At 44.9% G+C, this 23144-nt stretch overlaps 1 protein-coding gene across 1 annotated transcript in view; it reads left to right on the forward strand.

Annotated features, from left to right (window-relative positions):
* LOC126092361 (sodium-coupled monocarboxylate transporter 1-like) overlaps positions 1 to 23144 on the forward strand; it is a 300651-nt gene that overhangs the window by 138955 nt on the left and 138552 nt on the right. The window contains exon 7 of the mRNA XM_049907903.1: positions 21228 to 21382. Within this exon, the coding sequence (XP_049763860.1) occupies positions 21228 to 21382 (155 nt within the window). The remainder of the gene's footprint in view (positions 1 to 21227; positions 21383 to 23144) is intronic.

A 23144-nucleotide genomic window follows, 5' to 3' on the forward strand; every position in this document is an offset into this window, starting at 1 on the left:
GGTGTTAACGGCAGCCGATACATGGCAAGTTAGTTCCTTGGTCTGGCTGTTGCTAGTCTCCGACCAACAGTGCGGGATGACGCTGAATGTGGGAAGGACTGTGTTAACTGTTGTCGGATGGCAGGCTCACATGTGAAGCGGTTAGGATGTGCTTGGTACACAATACTTGCGGTGATCGGGCGTAGTCAAGCAGAAACTTGACGACAAATATGCCTGGCCTGTTCCCGTTCAGTCGTACGTTGGATCACTGTAATACGAATACTCCACAAACTTTGAAAATGCACGATTCGACCAGTTGGAGAAATGGAGACCCACAATGAGGTCCTTTTCACACTATGTCAGTGTTTCACGAGTACCCGGCATCTTCGTGTTTGTTGTGCAGCACGAAATAACACTCGTCGGCACTGTAATGGGTTCTTAGATTTACTTCCGGAGAAGGCTAAGTTGATACTACAACATACACAAAATATTAGATCTCTTTATTATAATTTGAACAAGATGAAAGAAATTCTTAACTTTGTAATAATCCATGGCCACAGACATGTCATGTGCATTTACTACGGTCACTGAACACTGACGTGTCACAGTCAATAAAATTCTTCTGGGTTTGAGGCCGCATTGTCATACGTAAAATTCCGACGTTTCGGCGACTGTTGCAAGGCGCCTTCCTCAGGGTGTATTGCTAACTGCTGAATGAGCACTAGTTTGTATACTTATATACTATGGAGGAGTGCTGTCATTTCGCCGGACGCTGCAGACATTTTTCTGCAAGCATTCGAAGAAACAGCACTCCAGTCCGCACCATTACGCCCAGAATGCTTGTTACGATATGTTGATGACACCTTTGTTATCTTGGCCACAAGGGAAGAAGAGCTTCAGAACTTTCACGAACATCTCAATCAGCAGCACAGCAAAATTCACTTTACCACGGAGATAAAGAAACGGTATTGCCTTTTCTCGACGTGGAAGTTTATCGTAAGCCAGAGGGGGAACCTTGGACACAGAGTTTATAGGAAGCCCACCAACACGGACAGGTACCTGCATGCATCCTCCCACCACCATCCTACGCAAAAGAATTCGGCCCTGCAAACTTTAACTAAGAGAGCCTACAGGATCAGTGACGAACCTGCAAGCTGGACTACAGAACCTCAGGTCCATTTTTGGAGCTAATGGCTACAACATGAGGATGATACACAAAACCATGGCACCGAAGGAGTAGGGCAACAGGGAAATGCAGAACGAAGCACAGAACACCGTCGTGCTACCATATGTACAAGGGGTTACTGAACGTCTGGGCAAAATTCTCCGTCGGGCAAGCATTAAGCAGATTTTTCGTAGCAACAACAACATAAAAGACATTCTGGGCTCGACGAAAGATACAATTGACAAGTTTCATGCCGCCGGAGTTTATGAAATCGGGTGGGAATGTGGACTGGTGTATGTTGTGTCTAGACAAGACAGCCTAGACACAATGAGAGGAAGCCGAAAGGCACGCGCTTAAACTCACGCAGGCTGGCGTGAGGTCTGAAACAGGATACGTAATGAATGCTATAAAGAAAAGTACGTAGCTTTTGGAATAATTTACTTTAATCCACATTTGTAGAACATCGCTCTTGATGATACATTAATAGAATCTCAATATCTATACTGGTAATGGCGCCTTGCTAGGTCGTAGCAAATGTAGCTGAAGGCTATGCTAGCTATCGTCTCGGCAGATGAGAGCGTAATTCTCAGTGAACCATGGCTAGCAACGTCGGCTGTACAACTGGGACGAGTGCTAGGATCTGTCTCTAGACCTGCCGTGTGGCGGCGCTCGGTCTGCAATTACTGACAGTGGCGACACGCGGGACCGACGTATACTAGCGGACCGCGGCCGATTTAAAAGCTACCACCTAGCAAGTGTGGTGTCTTGCGGTGACACCACAGTGTATGCAAAGGTTAACTGAACACGAGAGATATAACTGCTTCAAACAATACAACAAATCAGCGGTGGTATAACATCAGGAACAGTGCGTGATGAAGATCGAATTTCGAGAGGCCCGCGTACTGTCGAAACAGCCGTTTAGTTTGAGGAGGAAGATTAGAGAGGCTACAGAAATAGCCAAGCGACCCGACAATATGAATAGAGAAGACTCGTACCGACTCCCAGCGTCTTGGCTGCCAGCTGCGAAACCTTTGCGGAAGGACAGCTCTCGCAGAGCAGCAGGCGCGCGGTAGGCCACAGCGGCGGGGGGTACACAGAGTGCTGACATGGCCTAGCCGATACTAGGTAGTTAGTAAACAACGCTATGCTGTAGTCACCGCTCTGTCTCCTATTCGCCGATTTCCACCAATGGCAAGCAGTAAAGGAAACTCCAGTGGCAAACGCCCATTTCCGACAATGACAACACGCAATGCAAAGACCAATAAAATGAGCTTCTAATACCCTTTCTCCTCACCCTCACATCCTTGACAGCACTCCTCTATAGTACCTAAGTATCCAAACTAGTGCTCTTCAGCAGTTAGCAATACACCCTGAGGAAGGCGCCTTGCAACAGTCGCCGAAACGTCGCAATTTTACATATGACAATGCGGCCTCAAACCCGTAAGAATTTTATTGACTGTGACAACGGCCGCGGAAGCCTACGTTTACACTGACGTATCACTCGATACTGTTCGAGATACACTCCTGGCAATGGAAAAAAGAACACATTGACACCGGTGTGTCAGACCCACCATACTTGCTCCGGACACTGCGAGAGGGCAGTACAAGCAATGATCACACGCACGGCACAGCGGACACACCAGGAACCGCGGTGTTGGCCGTCGAATGGCGCTAGCTGCGCAGCATTTGTGCACCGCCGCCGTCAGTGTCAGCCAGTTTGCCGTGGCATACGGAGCTCCATCGCAGTCTTTAACACTGGTAGCATGCCGCGACAGCGTGGACGTGAACCGTATGTGCAGTTGACGGACTTTGAGCGAGGGCGTATAGTGGGCATGCGGGAGGCCGGGTGGACGTACCGCCGAATTGCTCAACACGTGGGGCGTGAGGTCTCCACAGTACATCGATGTTGTCGCCAGTGGCCGGCGGAAGGTGCACGTGCCCGTCGACCTGGGACCGGACCGCAGCGACGCACGGATGCACGAAAAGATCGTAGGATCCTACGCAGTGCCGTAGGGGACCGCACCGCCACTTCCCAGCAAATTAGGGACACTGTTGCTCCTGGGGTATCGGCGAGGACCATTCGCAACCGTCTCCATGAAGCTGGGCTACGGTCCCGCACACCGTTAGGCCGTCTTCCGCTCACGCCCCAACATCGTGCAGCCCGCCTCCAGTGGTGTCGCGACAGGCGTGAATGGAGGGACGAATGGAGACGTGTCGTCTTCAGCGATGAGAGTCGCTTCTGCCTTGGTGCCAATGATGGTCGTATGCGTGTTTGGTGCCGTGCAGGTGAGCGCCACAATCAGGACTGCATACGACCGAGGCACACAGGGCCAACACCCGGCATCATGGTGTGGGGAGCGATCTCCTACACTGGCCGTACACCACTGGTGATCGTCGAGGGGACACTGAATAGTGCACGGTACATCCAAACCGTCATCGAACCCATCGTTCTACCATTCCTAGACTGGCAAGGGAACTTGCTGTTCCAACAGGACAATGCACGTCTGCATGTATCCCGTGCCACCCAACGTGCTCTAGAAGGTGTAGGTCAACTACCCTGGCCAGCAAGATCTCCGGATCTGTCCCCCATTGAGCATGTTTGAGACTGGATGAAGCGTCGTCTCACGCGGTCTGCACGTCCAGCACGAACGCTGGTCCAACTGAGGCGCCAGGTGGAAATGGCATGGCAAGCCGTTCCACAGGACTACATCCAGCATCTCTACGATCGTCTCCATGGGAGAATAGCAGCCTGCATTGCTGCGAAAGGTGGATATACACTGTACTAGTGCCGACATTGTGCATGCTCTGTTGCCTGTGTCTATGTGCCTGTGGTTCTGTCAGTGTGATCATGTGATGTATCTGACCCCAGGAATGTGTCAATAAAGTTTAACCCTTCTTGGGACAATGAATTCACGGTGTTCTTATTTCAATTTCCAGGAGTGTAGTAGTCTTCTCTCTCAAAGTGCAACTGGTAATGAACCTGGCTGTATTGAGACTATGCTGTCGTCTTCGGCGATGATCGCAGAGTGGACCGAGTGGCACTGCGTTCTGACGTAAGTAAGCACGCTGCACGAGGTCTACGAGAAAGACAGGTCGCGGCGCTTACGTCACAGCACGTAACACTACGGGTCTTACGAGTTGCAGCGACCGTCTCCATCAGGAAGCGAGATACTATTTGAGACGACTTCGTAGCTGCAGATTTAAATAGACTCACACTCTCGGTAACATATGGCAGATTACAGACTTCATTGGCTGCCTTTTCATTGACATACTGATTGCCCACCTGAGCCCAGACGTAGCCGAGCTTCCACGATGTATGTCGGACAAGACTATTAGTGTGACGTCACAAGTTCGTTGCAGGGTTTATATTTCCCGTGGGACCCGGCATGCTGCAGCGGTTGCGTATAGAACTCTTGAGGGAGTGTCTGAGCCGGCGTCTCTCATTCATCGTTGCGCCTGGCAACGACCGTGCTTATTTGTGCTTCCGTCACGAGTTACTAACTTTGCCAGCGGACCCCGTTCCTCGGACGTCAACACATTATTCAGGCGCGTTGTAAGGGGTGATTCCGTGTGATGTTACAATCAGAGATGATGGAGAAGGGTAAATGTACCAATTTGAGGTAGGAGATCCTGGTCCAAAAACGACCGAGTCGAAAGCTAAGAAAATTATTTTGATACCTCTGGCAGTGGAATACATGTACCGATACCATTTTCGCAAGGGTTGTCGGATAGGCAGCTTACAGAGATGTTCGTATAGGCCAAAACAAGATGAAGATGTCTAGCAATCAATGGCTCTAAAAGGTGTGCATTAAGAGCTATGAGCACTTGTTCACCTTCGATATTGTGAAACACATCTTTTATAATACAAAGTCTCTGTTTTCCATATTTTTGGAGGAAGTAGTATTGACCAAGCAAGAAAAAATTTCCAGTAAATATGATCTCTAAAATGCGTATCTTAAGAGCTATGGGCATTTGTTCGTCTTCGCTACTGTGAACACACCTCTTCTACTGAAGTGCCCGTAGTTCCTAAGGTATGCATTTTAGAGTCCGTGCTCACCTGAATTGTACGTATTGTGCATGAAGATAGGCTCAGACCATGTACCCTTCAATAGCACTCTTTACATACCATAATTTTATTTCTCTCACGAAGCTGAAATGGCTTATGGTTTTGGCTTCACCATCACCTTTCATGGCGTGATATAAGTGATGCAACACGGTTTTACTCAGGTATGGATGTGTTGTACAGTTGTTTTACAATGTTTTCTACTTTACATTCCTATAGTTAGGAGTGATTTGTAGATTAGGCACCCTCTATGTGCTTATAGTTTCTACGTATGAAGATGATCATTGTGATCCAAGACTGGAATTATAAGAAAGAATAAATCGTGGTGACCGATGTGGTAGATTTTCACTCATCTCACTAATTATGACGTCCTTATCTCCTGTATCGTATATTTTGATACCGTCTGCAAAAAGTGTTGCGAATATACACTCCTGGAAATTGAAATAAGAACACCGTGAATTCATTGTCCCAGGAAGGGGAAACTTTATTGACACATTCCTGGGGTCAGATACATCACATGATCACACTGACAGAACCACAGGCACATAGACACAGGCAACAGAGCATGCACAATGTCGGCACTAGTACAGTGTATATCCACCTTTCGCAGCAATGCAGGCTGCTATTCTCCCATGGAGACGATCGTAGAGATGCTGGATGTAGTCCTGTGGAACGGCTTGCCATGCCATTTCCACCTGGTGCCTCAGTTGGACCAGCGTTCGTGCTGGACGTGCAGACCGCGTGAGACGACGCTTCATCTAGTCCCAAACATGCTCAGGGGGGGACAGATCCGGAGATCTTGCTGACCAGGGTAGTTGACTTACACCTTCTAGAGCACGTTGGGTGGCACGGGATACATGCGGACGTGCATTGTCCTGTTGGAACAGCAAGTTCCCTTGCCGGTCTAGGAATGGTAGAACGATGGGTTCGATGACGGTTTGGATGTACCGTGCACTATTCAGTGTCCCCTCGACGATCACCAGTGGTGTACGGCCAGTGTAGGAGATCGCTCCCCACACCATGATGCCGGGTGTTGGCCCTGTGTGCCTCGGTCGTATGCAGTCCTGATTGTGGCGCTCACCTGCACGGCGCCAAACACGCATACGACCATCATTGGCACCAAGGCAGAAGCGACTCTCATCGCTGAAGACGACACATCTCCATTCGTCCCTCCATTCACGCCTGTCGCGACACCACTGGAGGCGGGCTGCACGATGTTGGGGCGTGAGCGGAAGACGGCCTAACGGTGTGCGGGACCGTAGCCCAGCTTCATGGAGACGGTTGCGAATGGTCCTCGTCGATACCCCAGGAGCAACAGTGTCCCTAATTTGCTGGGAAGTGGCGGTGCGGTCCCCTACGGCACTGCGTAGGATCCTACGGTCTTGGCGTGCATCCGTGCGTCGCTGCGGTCCGGTCCCAGGTCGACGGGCACGTGCACCTTCCGCCGACCACTGGCGACAACATCGATGTACTGTGGAGACCTCACGCCCCACGTGTTGAGCAATTCGGCGGTACGTCCACCCGGCCTCCCGCATGCCCACTATACGCCCTCGCTCAAAGTCCGTCAACTGCACATACGGTTCACGTCCACGCTGTCGCGGCATGCTACCAGTGTTAAAGACTGCGATGGAGCTCCGTATGCCACGGCAAACTGGCTGACACTGACGGCGGCGGTGCACAAATGCTGCGCAGCTAGCGCCATTCGACGGCCAACACCGCGGTTCCTGGTGTGTCCGCTGTGCCGTGCGTGTGATCATTGCTTGTACAGCCCTCTCGCAGTGTCCGGAGCAAGTATGATGGGTCTGACACACCGGTGTCAATGTGTTCTTTAATCCATTTCCAGGAGTGTAGTTATAAAGAAGTAACTAATTAAAACATCATATCTGATGCAGCCTAACCCCAAGAACCATGGACCTTGCCGTTGGTGGGGAGGCTTGCGTGCCTCAGCGATACAGATGGCCGTACCGTAGGTGCAACCACAACGCAGGGGTATCTGTTGAGAGGCCAGACAAACGTGTGGTTCCTGAAGAGGGGTAGCAGCCTTTTCAGTAGTTGCAGGGGCAACAGTCTGGGTGATTGACTGATCTGCAACACTAACCAAAACGGCCTTGCTGTGTTGGTACTGCGAACGGCTGAAAGCAAGGGGAAACTACAGCCGTAATTCTTCCCGAGGGCATGCAGCTTTACAGTATGGTTAAATGATGATGGTGTCCTCTTGGGTAAAATATTCCGGAGGCAAAATAGTCCCCCATTCGGATCTCCGGGCGGGGACTACTCATGAGGACGTCGTTATCAGGAGAAAGAAAACTGGCGTTCTACGGATCGGAGCGTGGAATGTCAGATCCCTTAATCGGGCAGGTAGGTTAGAAAACTTAAAAACGGAAATGGATAGGTTGAAGTTAGATATAGTGGGAATTAGTGAAGTTCGGTGGCAGGAGGAACAAGACTTTTGGTCAGGTGAATACAGGGTTATAAATACAAAATCAAATAGGGGTAATGCAGGAGTAGGTTCAATAATGAATAAAAAAAATAGGAGTGCGGGTAACCTACCACCAACAGCATAGTAAACGCATTATTGTGGCCAAGATAGACACGAAGCCCATGCCTACTACAGTAGTACAAGTTTATATGCCAACTACCTCTGCAGATGATGAAAAAATTGATGAAATGTATGATGAGATAAAAGAAATTATTCAGGTAGTGAAGGGAGACGAAAATTTAGTAGTCATGGGTGACTGGAATTCGAGAGTAGGAAAAGGGAGAGAAGGAAACATAGTGGGTGAATATGGATTGGGGGAGAGAAATGAAAGAGGAAGCCGTCTGGTAGAATTTTGCACAGAGCATAACTTAATCATAGCCAACACTTGGTTCAAGAATCATAAAAGAAGGTTGTATACGTGGAAGAATCCTGGAGATACTAGAAGGTATCAGATAGATTATATAATGGTAAGACAGAGATTTAGGAACCAGGTTTTAAACTGTAAGACATTTCCAAGGGCAGATGTGGACTCTCACCACAATCTATTGGTTATGAACTGTAGATTAAAACTGAAGAAACTGCAAAAAGGTGGGAATTTAAGGAGATGGGACCTGGATAAACTGACTAAACCAGAGGTTGTACAGAGTTTCAGGGAGAGCATAAGGCAACAATTGACAAGAATGGGGGAAAGAAATACAGTAGAAGAAGAATGGGTAGCTCTGAGGGATGAAGTAGTGAAGGCAGCAGAGGATAAAGTAGGTAAAAAGACGAGGGCTAGTAGAAATCCTTGGGTAACAGAAGAAATATTGAATTTAATTGATGAAAGGAGAAAATATAAAAATGCAGTAAATGAAGCAGGCAAAACGGAATGCAAACGTCTCAAAAATGAGATCGACAGGAAGTGCAAAATGGCTAAGCAGGGATGGAAAGAGCACAAATGTAAGGATGTAGAGGCTTATCTCACTAGGGGTAAGATAGATACTGCCTACAGGAAAATTAAAGAGACCTTTAGAGGAAAGAGAGCCACTTGTATGAATATCAAGAGCTCAGATGGAAACCCAGTTCCAAGCAAAGAAGGGAAAGCAGAAAGGTGGAAGGAGTATATAGAGGGTCTATACAGGGGCGATGTACTTGAGGACAATATTATGGAAATGGAAGAGGATGTAGATGAAGATGAAATGGGAGATACGATACTGAGTGAAGAGTTTGACAGAGCACTGAAAGACATGAGTGGAAACAAGGCTCCGGGAGTAGACAACATTCCATTGGAACTACTGACGGCCTTGGGAGAGCCAGTCCTGACATAACTCTACCATCTGGCGAGCAAGACGTATGAGACAGGCGAAATTCCCTCAGACTTCAAGAAGAATATAATTATTCCAATCCCAAAGGAAGCAGGTGTTGACAGATGTGAAAATTACCGAACTATCACAGCTGCAAAATACTAACGCGAATTCTTTACAGACGAATGGATAAACTGGTAGAAGCCGACCTCGGCGAAGATCAGTTTTGATCCCGCAGAAATGTTGGAACACGTGAGGCAATACTGACCCTACTACTTATCTTAGGAAATAGATTAAGGAAAGGCAAACCTACATTTCTGGCATTTGTGGACTTAGAGAAAGCTTTTGACAATGTTGGCTGGAATACTCTCTTTCAAATTCTAAAGGTGGCAGGGGTAAAATACAGGGAGCGAAAGGCTATTTACAATTTGTACAGAAACCAGATGGCAGTTATAAGAGTCGAGGGGCCTGAAAGGGAAGCAGTGGTTGGGAAGGGAGTGAGACAGGGTTGTAGCCTGTCCCCGATGTTATTCAATCTGTATATTGAGCAAGCAGTAAAGGAAACAAAAGAAAAATTCGGAGTAGGTATTAAAGTCCATGGAGAAGAAATAAAAACGTTGAGGTTCGCCGATGTCATTGTAATTCTGTCAGAGACAGCAAAGGACTTGGAAGAGCAGTTGAACGGAATGGACAGTGTCTTGAAAGGAGGATATAAGATGAACATCAACAAAAGCAAAACGAGGATAATGGAATGTAGTCGAATTAAGTCGGGTGATGCTGAGGGAATTAGATTAGGAAATGAGACACTTAAAGTAGTAAAGGAGGTTTGCTATTTGGGGAGCAAAATAACTGATGATGGTCGAAGTAGAGAGGATATAAAATGTAGATTGGCAATGGCAAGGAAAGCGTTTCTGAAGAAGAGAAATTTGTTAACATCGAGTATAGATTTAAGTGTCAGGAAGTCGTTTCTGAAAGTGTTTGTATGGAGCGTAGCCATCTGTGGAAGTGGAACATGGACGATAAGTAGTTTGGACAAGAAGAGAACAGAAGTTTTCGAAATGTAGTGCTACAGAAGAATGCTGAAGATTAGATGGATAGATCACATAACTAATGAGGAGGTATTGAATAGAATTGGGGAGAAGAGGAGTTTGTGACACAACTTGACAAGAAGAAGGGACCGGTTGGTAGGACATGTTCTGAGGCATCAAGGGATCACAAATTTAGCATTGGAGGGCAGCGTGGAGGGTAAAAATCGTAGAGGGGGGACCAAGAGATGAATACACTAAGCAGATTCAGAAGGATGTAGGTTGCAGTAAGTACTGGGAGACGAAGAAGCTTGCACAGGATAGAGTAGCATGGAGAGCTGCATCAAACCAGTCTCAGGACTGAAGACCACAACAACAACAACACCTGATGCGGCTGTTGTACTACAAGAACAGCGAAAATGTAGTAAGCAATAAACTTTTCTGATTTCATCATTTTATGGAGGGGGGGGGGGGGCGGAGATGGGGGATGGGTATCAGCGAGGAAATGTTCCGTCATGGTTTGAAATTATGTGTATAGTTTTTTCCAAGTTGATAAGTGCTCTCATGCTTAAATACTGGATGCATATACTTGCGCGTGGTTCCTTACGCTTCTTCTTCACCCAATTCCCACACCTAGGTTGTTCTTACCATCCCCTCCCTCCCCCTTCCCGCCTCCCCCCTCCCCCCCCATACACACAGTGCTTCTTTCTGGATAGAAAGTGATACATGTACCATGCATTGTTGAAGTCTATCCAGCAGTTTAGGATGAGACGTTGAAGATACACACATAAATACATTTTAATTATATACAGAGATTTTGACATAGGGATGCAAATGCTGTAAATTCTACGTAACTGTGACGTTCGCATTAATTAGATTTTGATCCAGCCCGTACATATACTGCTGATAATGTTCTGTTTAAAGTTCCGTAAATGCTTTAAGTATCACATAAAAACAGCTGCTGAGTAGAGTAAGGAGAAGCATGTGCTTTTTTTTAAAGTATCTGTTATTTTCTTGTTATTCGTACACACATATATAAAGCAATCTAACACTAATTCACATAATTATCTGCATGAGTAGATTAATACAAGTTAAGCTATGAATTATTGTTAGAATACAGAAATAGCCTGCAGTGATTTATTCTGCTTGTTAATGTACTAGATGTTCAAAAAGTAACGCAGCCTTGTGGATAAATGACTAATTTACAAAAACTGATGTAAGTTGCCTTTATTATGCGATTCATAAATTTAATAAAACGTTGCTTATTCTTAAACACATGTTGAAACGCTTTTTGAGGAATTGCAGAAACAGATATTTCAATTTCTGTCTGCCATTCAAGAATGATCTGAGAATGAGCAACATTTTTAATATATCTCTACCAGGTGTGAATAAATCGGGAGACTGACAAGGCAACAACACTTTAGAAGTCACTTGCCCATTAAAACACTGAAACTCATAGTGTTATTAGCTGTACGATCCATTGCCTTGTTCTGCTGATAATACGTGCAAATGTAGCTGGTCTGCTCCGACAGTGTTCACAAATTATTGCACCTTTTACATTACATGTAGCACACGCTGTTCATTCTGTCAGGAAATAATGTGATGAATATTCGTGTACCTAATAACAATGCACACCAAACACACCTTATATGCATGCAGGGGCCTCGTGCGGCTGCGGCTGGTGTATATCTTGTGCTTGCTTATGGAAGACCGTCTCAGTTATGTGACTGGATTTGTGATTTCCTGTCAGAGATGTCACAGTTCGTAGTAACTGACGAAAAGTCATCGAGTAAAACAGAAGTGATTTCTGGCGTTCCCCAAGGTAGTGTTATAGGCCCTTTGCTGTTCCTGATCTCTATAAATGATTTGGAAACCAATCTGAGCAGCCGTGTTAGGTTGTTTGCAGATGACGCTGTCGTTTATCGACTAGTAAAAAGTCTTCAGAAGATCAAAACAATATGCAAAACGATTTGGAAAAGATATCTGTATGGTGCGAAAATTAGCAATGGGCCCTAAATAACGAAAAGTGTGAGGTCATCCACAAGAGTGCTAAAATGAATCCGTTAAACTTCGGTACACGATAAATCAGTCAAATCCAATGGCCGTAAATTCAACTAAATACCTAAGAATTACAATTACGAACAACTGAAATTGGAAGGAACACATAGAAAATGTTGTGGGGAAGGCCAGCCAAGACTGCGTTTTATTGGCAGGACACTTAGAAAATGTAACAGACCTACTAAGGAGAATGCCTACACTACGTTTGTCCGTCGTCTTTCAGGACACTGCTGCCAGTGTGGGATCCTTACCAGATAGGATTTACGGAGTACATCGAAGAAGTTCAAAGAAGGGCAGCACGTTTTGTGTTATCTCGAGATAGGGGAGAGAGTGTCACTGAAAAAAAAAAGGATTTGGGTTGGACATCATTAAAACAAAGGTGTTTTTCGTTGCGGCAGAGTCTTCTCACAAAATTTCAATCACCAACTTTCTCATCCGAATGCGAAAATATTTTGTTTATCCGATCTGCACAGGGAAAAAGGATCGCCATAATAAAGTAAGGGAAATCAGACCTCGCAGGGAAAGATACAGGTGTTCGTTTTTACGCGCGCTATACGGGATTGGAATAATAGAGAACTGTGATGGTGGCTCGATGAACCCTCTGCCAGGCACTTAAATGCGATTTGCGGGGTATCCATGTATATGTAGACTGGGCCAAATGTAATTTGCACATTCACATATCCATTGAGATGGAGCCATGCCTCATCAGACCAAAACCTACATCATGTCTTTATTGGACTATGAACAACAGAATCACATGCTCAGATGTTCTCCTAAACCGTTTATGTCACGGTCGACTGTTGCGTGCCACACTCCACGCGAGCACGATGTGCTCAGTACTTCTCGGTTTTGCTCAGTCCTTCGTGGAAGTACTCGGCACAACGTGACATATCATACAGTACTGGGGTGCAGCACGTTTTGGACGACATTCTTCAGATCGGCAGAATCGTGGCACAAAGGAATTTCACAAGTACAGTTGCTGTCCTCACAAAACGAGGCGGTCTAGCGACCTATTGTCACAAGCCTTTAAAAGTGAATGGGTAGGGCACAGACAAGAATGAAAATTCTCAACATCTTTTGTGCAGTCGCATAATCAATGGGTACCAAAAGAATTGAAGATGTAATTGACAATGAAAGACGAAAATATTGCACTGATGAACAGACGGAATTCATTGTTTTGTACATCAAAAAACAGGTTGTGATGAATTTGCAAGCATAGAGGCCATGATGAAATTTGTGGCACAAATACTAAAATTTCTGAAGTCATACGCATTTTTACATGTGTCAGTTGCAACAATCTTCGATAAACCTGAAAGAAGAGTATGGAGACTTTATATATTACTGTAAGTACGTTGGTTAAGTCAAGGGGGATGTTTGGTACGATTTTTCGGTTTAAAATACGCTATTGTTGACTTTATACAGGAAAAAGGAGTGCAGGAAGGAAAATCTGAACATCCTGAACGGATTGTAGACCTCGCATTTAAGTGGACTTGACTGCACACTGCCCATACTAAGACACTTAAAGATCAGAAACAACTTATTTCTGATTTTTCTGAAAAAAATCTGTCAATTTCCCTAAGATCACAGGTGTCGAAGAAGACTTGAGTTTTAAATAATGCATTGCATCCTTGAAAGAGGTAAAAAAGGATAGTTTTCTAAAGGTTTTGAGAACTATGCCAATCTTACACCTGGTTTCGACACCGTTTGTCGTTTCAGATGAAACTGCCACTGCAAATGTGCGGATGTAACGGCTTGATCTGCAGTGTAATTCCTAGTTAGAAGGCAAATTCCTTTACGTTGAAAATGTGCAGGAAGAGTTCCCACGCCTCCATAACGATGTTGCGAACGTGACAAAATATTTCAATCAACGCATATCCATGGAAGGGTATTTTAGATTATAGAACTAAATAACTCATGATTACGTAGCAAGATGTGTGCGGAAATCTGTAAAATTGACTGCGTCTGTCGATAAACTGACAATTTGTACTAGATGAAACTGCATTACTATTCATTGCGCCAAAAATAATTAAACAGTACCATAAAATTGTTTTCTTTGTGGTCTCTGCAGTTGAGAAACATGAAGCATAAAACCATATCATTTACAGTGCCACTGTTTTACAGTTTAGATCCGACGCATTCGCAGTTTCCCCCTTCCACCTTCTCACGCTCATACAGCGTGACGTAGTGGTGGGGAAACTGTGCAGCCAGGTGAGATAGCTACGGCACTTGTCAAGGGACACAGCTCCCCTGCTGAATTCCTGACAGTCACTGGTTTGTACACGTCAGAAATACCAGAGTGCCTGCTACACTTCCTTGGAGAACGCCAGATATTATTTCCATTTTACTCGATAACTTTCCATCAAACTTCCCGGCAGATTAAGACTGTTTGCCAGACCGAGGCTAACACGGTACCATTGCCTTCCGCGGCCAAGTTCTCTACCATCTGAGCTACCCAAGCACGACTCATGAGCCGTCCTCACAGCTTCAATTCCGCCAGTACTTCGTCTCCTACCTTCCAAACTTCACAGGAGGTCTCCTGCAGATCTTGCAGAAGTAGCACTCCTGGAAGAAAGGATATTGCGGATACATGGCTCAGTCACAGCCTGGGGGATGTTTCGAGAATGAAATTTCCACTCTGCAGCTCGGTCCCGATTTCGAGTCTTGATGCGGCACAAAGTTTTTATCCGCCAGAAGTTTCACATCGGCGCACACTCCGCTGCAAAGTGAAAATTTCATTCCGGAACTTTCCATCAGTTACCATGACGGGAAATCACTAGTCCAGTCGCAACACTGAAAAGGGAATTTCTCCACAAATCGCTCTCTGGCACGGCTTTGATGCTACATCATCAGTCTGCGCGCGTAGCAGCAAACCAAGCGATTGATAGCATACTAGCTCAGTTTCGAAATTTCGCACTCAGTGTTGTTTTTTTTTCCTTCTGTTGTCAGGGTAGTATGTAACATCAACGACATCAAATTTTCTGTGACATCGATAAAATGCAATGAGATTATTGAAAAAATAAATAAACATTTCAAATTTATTAATTTCAAATAAACATTTCAATTCATTAAAATCGATTTTATCATCACTGATCTTATACAACGTTATGCAATTAACAGTAACTGAAAATGAAAGATATATAAATTCTAGTATTTCATTTAGGAACATTCAAAGCATACAAGTTCAGAGCACCACGAGTAATGTGCCAAATAGCATTCCTAGTGTGAATATACCGAGCGAGGTGGCGCAGTGGTTAGGCACTGGACTCGCATTCGGGAGGACGACGGTTCAATCCCGCGTCCGGCCATCCGGATTTAGGTTTTCCGTGATTTCCCTAAAATCACTCCATGGTTCCTCTGAAAGGGCACGGCCGACTTCCTTCCCCGTCCTTCCCTAATCCGATGAGACCAATGACCACGCTGTCTGGTCTCCTTCCCCAAACCAACCAACCAACCTAGTGTTAATATCATTGCCTCGTTAACGTTGCACTTTGGCGATAATTTCTTGGTAAACAAAGTATACTAAAGCATTTTCTAGAAAACTGGAGGCTGCAATTGATTACAGATCCAGGCGTGTATTTTATTAATTGCTTCGGTTCTACTTATGATTTCCGTTTGCTGTGCAATGACAATAGGACACTTCTGCAATAGTCAAATGTGATTCTTCACCTGTTAGTAAGATTATGCTTCGTAGGGCTCACAGAACGGCATACTCTTTGGCGGAATTACATTTAATAAACACGTCCATGTTCCGATTTCATCGATAACCACTCCATCGCTTAAGGAGTCTATCATGTACAGAAACGGCTCCATATATATGTAAGATCACAAAATTACGTCCAAAGACCGGTGATAAGTATCTTTTATGAGCTTTCCAGGTTTTGGAGCTGTTGTGTACACAATGTGATGCGGTTCCATTAACTGATTTACGTCTTGTTGGACTCGAGAACCAAATTTTCACTGACTTCCTGGAGACAAGCAAAAACTGTTACTAACAGTTTTCCGGAAAGAGTTAAGCCCTACGTGTACGAGTGCACAAACTCACAAGTATGAAAGAGTAATTGTGATGCAGGTGCCAGGTGACAAGTGGACAATCGACTCGAAACAAACATAAAATGATCGACTCGTGGGTGTTCGATAGTTTTACAGAGGCTAGAAACAACGGACATGCAGTTACTGCAGCAGCCGTATTGTTGTCGGATAGTTTTGAATTCAAAGCGACAAATGCCTGGTGCGAGTCACGCAAGGGGGAAAAGAGAATTCAACACCGTCATGTCGCTAAATACACCAGCACCAAAGACAAGCGTACATTTGATGTACAACATCAAACCTCCACTACTATTCCTGAATTCAACCATTATTTCGTTACAAGTACGGAACAAACAGACTGTATCACGTCTCTGGTGAGAGAGTGCCATCGCTTTGATGTGAGAAGGTTCCGGAAATAGACGTCATCATCAGTTTTTGGACAAAATTTTGAGACCTTAGATAAAAATGGAGCTGATCTTGTACATTATTGGCTCTTGGGATGAGCAAAGCTCTTCATACTTATACGGCGGCGTGGTTGTCGATGAAACTGGATAATCGATGTGCTCGTTAAAAGCAATTCCGCCATGGTGAAAACTGTTATGTCATCTTTGCGAAACTTACTTTTAGTTCTACATGCGTCCATTACAGAAGTGCTCTTTTCTCATGGCATAGCAAACGGAAATCACAAGTAGAAGCTGTGCAAATTAATAAAATATGCGCGTTCATTCGTAATCAACTGCAGGCTCCAGCTTTCAAGGGAATGCTTTGATATGCTTTGTTTGCCGCTATATTATCGCCAGAGTGCGAGGTATATTTCAGCGTTAACGAACTTGCCTTTCTTACTGATATTCATGCTAAAACAATAAACAATGCGACTGTGGCATATGTGCTTTCACACATTGCTTGTGGTGCCCATAATTTCATTCTTTTTTTTGTGCTTTGAATGTTTTTACGACACATATCACCCTGGAGAAGGTAATGGTTTTCTTGAAGTATGAAAGTAAAAAAATGAAAGCAAACAATGAAATATTAGAATTTATAAGTTTCACTTACATAAGGTTGTATAAGATTAGTGATCATAAAATCTATTTTGATAAGATTCGGAATGCTTGTTTCTTTCATCAATAACCCCATTGTATTTCTCGACGTCGCAAAGAAAAAATTGATGATGTCGATGTTACATACCTCTTCAACAAAACTACTGAGTGTTGTTACCTAAGGCAAAACAAGTTCACCAAGCGTTGTTTCGACTGTTCCAGAGGGCGATTTGCGATGGCTTGCCCTTGTGGGACGAGGCTCGGGAGGACGACAATTCAAATCCGCGTCCGGAAATCTTCATTTAGGTTTTCCGTATTTCCGTAAATCGCTTCAGGCAAATGCCAGGATGGTTCCTTTGAAAGCGCATGGCCAATTTCCTACACCATCCCTATCTGATGGCACCGATGATCTCTTTGTTTGTGTTTGCTCCCCTTCCCCAAATTAACCGACCAACCAACGAGACTCCATAGGCAGGCAATTTTATTATAATACGCTTGTGAGGAAGAATGTCAAAAACCTTCTGAAAATCTAGAAATATGGAATCAGTTTGAGGTCTGCTGCCAACAGGAGATTATTCACTATTAGTAAAATATTACGTGCTACCTGGATGTGGTTTTTAGGCGGTTTTCCACATCCTACTAGGTGAACACCGGGCTGGTCCCCACGTCCCGTCTCAGTTACACGACTCGCACACATTTGAAACACTTTCACACTATTTCACGATCTACACTAGACGCAGACAGCTGCGGTACGCTAATTCTTTCCTGGGGGGGGGGGGGGGGGGGGGGGGGGTACGGGGTGTCGGCAGGAAGAGCATTCGGCCACCCCTTAAACTTAACCATGCCAAATCCGTACTTAACCCTGCCGACCCTGCGCACAATGCGGGATAAAGGCAGTAGCGAAAGAAAGAGAGCGAAAGAAGTAAAATATTACGTGTTATTGTGGCGTGGTCGAAAGAATTTCGTGTAGAAACCCCTCGTTTCGTTCCCATTTGCACACAACAGATGAGTATGGAACTTCGGGTTTCTCAAGGAAATTCTTTCAATCACGGCACAACAGCGAGTAATATTTTAATAACCATGACATTTCTGGCGTGAAAGTTACATTTCAAACAAAATCTTCCATACGGTTGCGTCACTTGAAAGTTGTTCATTTTAACTGTAAAAAATGGTAATAATTATTATTAGCCTGGTAAAAGACGTACGGAAATGTGTAAACCTCCATCTCTAACAATTTTATCGTTATCTATACTTTTCTCTAAAAATAGAAAGGCAAACTAGTGAAACTGTAATATCGTTACCACAAAATCTGATATGTAGCAGTACAACTTGAATTGAATAAACCCATATTCTGACATGCCAGTATTCAAACATTTTCTGGAACGTCCCACTATCGGATATATCAGTATTCAGATAGAGAACAAGAAACGGAGCCCGCATCTCGTGGTCGTGCGGTAGCGTTCTCGCTTCCCACGCCCGGGTTCCCGGGTTCGATTCCCGGCGGGGTCAGGGATTTTCTCTGCCTCGTGATGGCTGGGTGTTGTGTGCTGTCCTTAGGTTAGTTAGGTTTAAGTAGTTCTAAGTTCTAGGGGACTTATGACCACAGCAGTTGAGTCCCATAGTGCTCAGAGCCATTTGAACCATTTTGAACAAGAAACGGAAATTAATTACTCTTCCTGCAAATCATGAAAGACCAATTCTCTTGTACCTACCTGCAAATTTTAAAATATTCTCTAACGTCTCCCGACGATTATACTGCCATGCTTCTGTACGCAACAGACATTTACCTCGTCTTGCCGCTACAACTGCGTGACCAGCAACAAGCTAAAATAATTCAAAAGAAAGACTGCGATCCGTGCAGAGTGCATGCATGGTCACAACTACTGATACAACCACTCCTGTGTTTGTTTTTATACAGAAATTGAATGATGAGCAGGGGTTTGTTCAACTAGCCTTAAGCGGTGAAAAAAATGAAAGGAAGCAATAAAAACTTTTAATTTACAATTTTATGAAAATGAAGATTCATACATTGACAGACTTTACCCAGACCTTTCTTTTCCTTGAACAGTTTGAAAACTTTAATTCTACCACAACGTTTATAATTAATAATCACATATCTGGTCACAACAAAGAAACAAATATTGCTGTCAATGTACGAGGGTCACTCCAAAAGAAATTTTCTGCATGTGTGAAAGTTTTACATTGTGTAGATACATCCTTTCCGCTTGTTTTCAAACAGTTCAACCTGTTCCCGTGAGTGGCACCGTCACAGCATGTCTTCAAGATGGCTGCTACATTTGACGTTGGTCAGGAGCAACGTGCTGTCATAGAATTCCAGTGCTGTGAAAACGAGACATTGGGAAACATCCACAAGAGGTTGAAAATGGTGTATGGAGATGCTGCTGTCGATCGCAGTACAGTTAGTCGGTGGGCAAGCAGGTTACGTGATGAAAGCGGACACGGCAATATTGAGGATTGTCCTCGCAGCGGCAGGACTCGTACTGCACACAAAAGATGTTCAAATGTATGTGAAATCCTATGGGACTTAACTGCTAAGGTCATCAGTCCCTAAGCTTACACACTACTTAACTTAAATTATCCTAAGGACAAACACACACACCCATGCCCGAGGGAGGACTCGAACCTCCGCCGAGACCAGCCACACAGTCCGTGACTGCAGCGTCCTAGACCGCTCGGCTACTGCACACACTCCAGACAATGTGCAGAGAGTTAACGAATTGGTGACTGCTGACAGACGCATCACAGTGAACGAATTGTCACGCTACGCTGGGATAGGGGAAGGAAGTGTTTGCAGAATACCGAAAGTGTTGGCGTTAAAAAAGGTTTGTGCCAGGTGGATTCCCAGGATGTTGACAGTGGCTCACAAAGAAACAAGAAAAACGGTGTGCAGCGAACTTTTGGAACAGTACGAGAACGGTGGAGATGAATTTCTTGGAAGAATTGTGACAGGTGATGAAACATGGCTCCACCATTTTTCACCAGAGACGAAGAGGCAATCAATGGAGTGGCATCATGCGAATTCACCCAAGAAAAAAAAATCAAAACCACACATTCTGCTGGAAAAGTTATGGCTACGGTGTTTTTCGATTCGGAAGGACTCTTGCTTGTGGACATCATGCCAAGTGGAACGACCATATATTCTGATGCATATGTGACGTCACTGAAGAAACTTCAAGCTCGACTGAGTCGTGTTCGACATCATCAAAAGCAAAATGTTTTCCTGTTGCACGACAATGCACGGCCACATGTCAGTCAAAAAACCATGGAAGCGATCACAAAACTCGTATGGACAACACTGAAACACCCACCTTACAGTCCTGACCTGGCTCCATGTGACTATCATCTCTTTGAGAAACTGAAAGACTCTCTTCGTGGAACAAGGTTTGAAGATGATGAGTCCATTGTGCTCGCTGCCAAACAGTGGCTCCAACAGGTTGGTCCAGAATTATACCGTGTGGGTATACAGGCGCTGGTTCCAAGATGGCGTAAGGCAGTTGAGAGGGATGGAAATTATGTGGAGAAATGAAAATATTGTTCGTAAAGGATGTATCTACACACTGTAAAACTTTCAAACATGTAGAATAAAAGATGTATTTAAAAAATAGTGTGCATTTCTTTTGGAGTGACCCTCGTATGCATACACAAATCTGCCAAAATCCGTCCAGTGCGCAAGCAAGCAACAACTACGGCCAGCAAAAAGGCAGTGCAGGTTCTCTCCACGCCAGACTGCGTCCGACTCTTCTCAACAACTGTTCGCTCGCTACCACTCGCAATAATAATATCGCAGACTCAGAGTTTGTCTATTCACGCCACAGCAGCATCAGCGGCCAACTTTCTAAAAAATATGAACGTCCATCTTCACACTTTTTGAAAAACCTGTAGAACTTGAACGTTCCACACCGTTCAACATTCTCTTTAATGAATGGATTCGCGGAACACGATGTGTGATTGAAAGAATGAGTAGATCTCTTTTGCTACAGCGTTGTGAGGATGGTACGACCCTTTGTTAGAACCTTCATACCGTGTAATTGTCACTGATAGCTGTCTGAGATTTATTCATCCAATCAGGTGTGCTTCTGTTTGGCTCACAGGGCGGCATCAAGGCGGTGGTGTGGACGGACGTGGTGCAGACGGTGTTCATGTTCGGCGGCGTGCTGTTGGTTATCTTCAAGGGCACCGCCGACGTCGGCGGCTTCGGCGTCGTCTGGAGTCGCAACCTGGAGTCTGGACGCATAGAGCCTCCAGTGTGAGTGCGTCTCTGGCCTCGCCTAGGGACCCTATACAGTGTAGACAGAAAGTGGCCAATGACGGCTAAGAGTTCTAGATGTATATTTTTACCTGTTTTTTTGTAACTGAATGGTCACATTTTCGCTTGCACAGTCTTGTCGATAATATATAAAACAATGACTCTACCTTGGCAGTTTAACATTGCATTAAAGGGACATTAAAGAGAGCAAGTGGAGTCATTATTTCGTATGTTATCGACACGGCACAGACAACGCAAACTGGAACTCTTCAAGATTCTGCCCTACCAGGTGACAGCTTTGAGTTGCAGTCCTGGACTGTGCGGATGATCGCGGCGGAGGTTCGAGTCCTCCCACGGGCATGAGTGTGTGTGTTTGTCCCCAGGATAATTTAGGTTAAGTAGTGTGTAAGCTTAGGGACTGATGACCTTAGCAGTTAAGTCCCATAAGATTTCACACACATTTGAACATTTTGACAGCTGTGAAGTACAAATACTGACTCTACATTAGATTATTCCTCAATAAAAAAGTTCAAATGGCTCTGAGCACTATGGGACTTAACTTCTGAGGTCATCAGCCCCGTAAAACTTAGAACTATTTAAACCTAACTAACATAAGGACATCACACACATCCATGCCCGAGGCAGGATTCGAACCTGCGACCGTAGCGGTAGCGCGGTTCCAGACTGTAGCGTCTAGAACCGCTCGGCCACCCCAGCCAGCTGGATTATTCCTCGACGCACACTTTATGGAGATGTGGGTGACCCCTTTTTGTATATAATTATTTATATTCTGTTGATATTTAACTGATAACTGACAGAACAGGACCCAGCTCTAACTGTCACGTTACATGCATCATCTGATCAAAATTATCTGGACACCTATTACCAGACATATAGTGTGTCCCTCCTCCGCATTTTTGATGTCTTGAACTCTGCTAACGAAACTTTCAAATGTCTGAATACCTGTGGTAGAATGGCAGCCCATTCTTCCTCAAGAGCCGAAACCAGAGAATGTAGTGATATTGGACGCAGGAGTCTGCACCAAAGTCGACGTTCTAGCCCATACCAAAGGTGTTCCATGGAGTTCATGTCGGGATTATGCGCAGGCCAGTCCATTTCGGGAATGTTACCCACAAACCACTGACCCACAGGTGCTACTGTATGAGAGAGATATTGTCATGCCTATATAACAATAGTCTCCTAACTGTTCCTCTACCGTACGCAGAACGCGATAATAAATGTGTTCATATCCTTCCGCATTTAGCGTTTTCTTAAGTGCAGTAACGGGAGCCTACTCTGACGACGAAAGATACTCCCTATAGTATAATAGCACCACCATTCTTCATCGTTGGCACTACACTTGGCGGCAGATAACTTTCTCAAGGAACTTGACAAGCCCAAACCCTTCCGTCCGAATGCCACAAAGTATAGCATGATTCATCACTAGAAATCACTCGCTTCTAGTCATCCACTGTCTAGTGAAGGCACTCTTTACATCACATTAATTATCACTTACAGAAACGTTCTTTTTAATTCACTACGCACAATCATTGTGCTGGCTCACAGGTGGCCAAGATTTCTGCTCGCGGTCCATACAGGGGTCCGAGTGCCTTAGCACTCAGCCTCGCTTCACAATTCCCCTACGGCCACACGGCGCTGTCTGAGCGCGAGGAGGGGGAAAAGGGGAAGACTGCGAACGCGCACATTTAAATGGCAGTACAGTCGTACTGCATGTGACTCGGTTTTATATTTCACACTTCTC

Source organism: Schistocerca cancellata, chromosome 7, assembly GCF_023864275.1.
Source record: "Schistocerca cancellata isolate TAMUIC-IGC-003103 chromosome 7, iqSchCanc2.1, whole genome shotgun sequence".
NCBI classification, from domain to species: domain Eukaryota; kingdom Metazoa; phylum Arthropoda; class Insecta; order Orthoptera; family Acrididae; genus Schistocerca; species Schistocerca cancellata.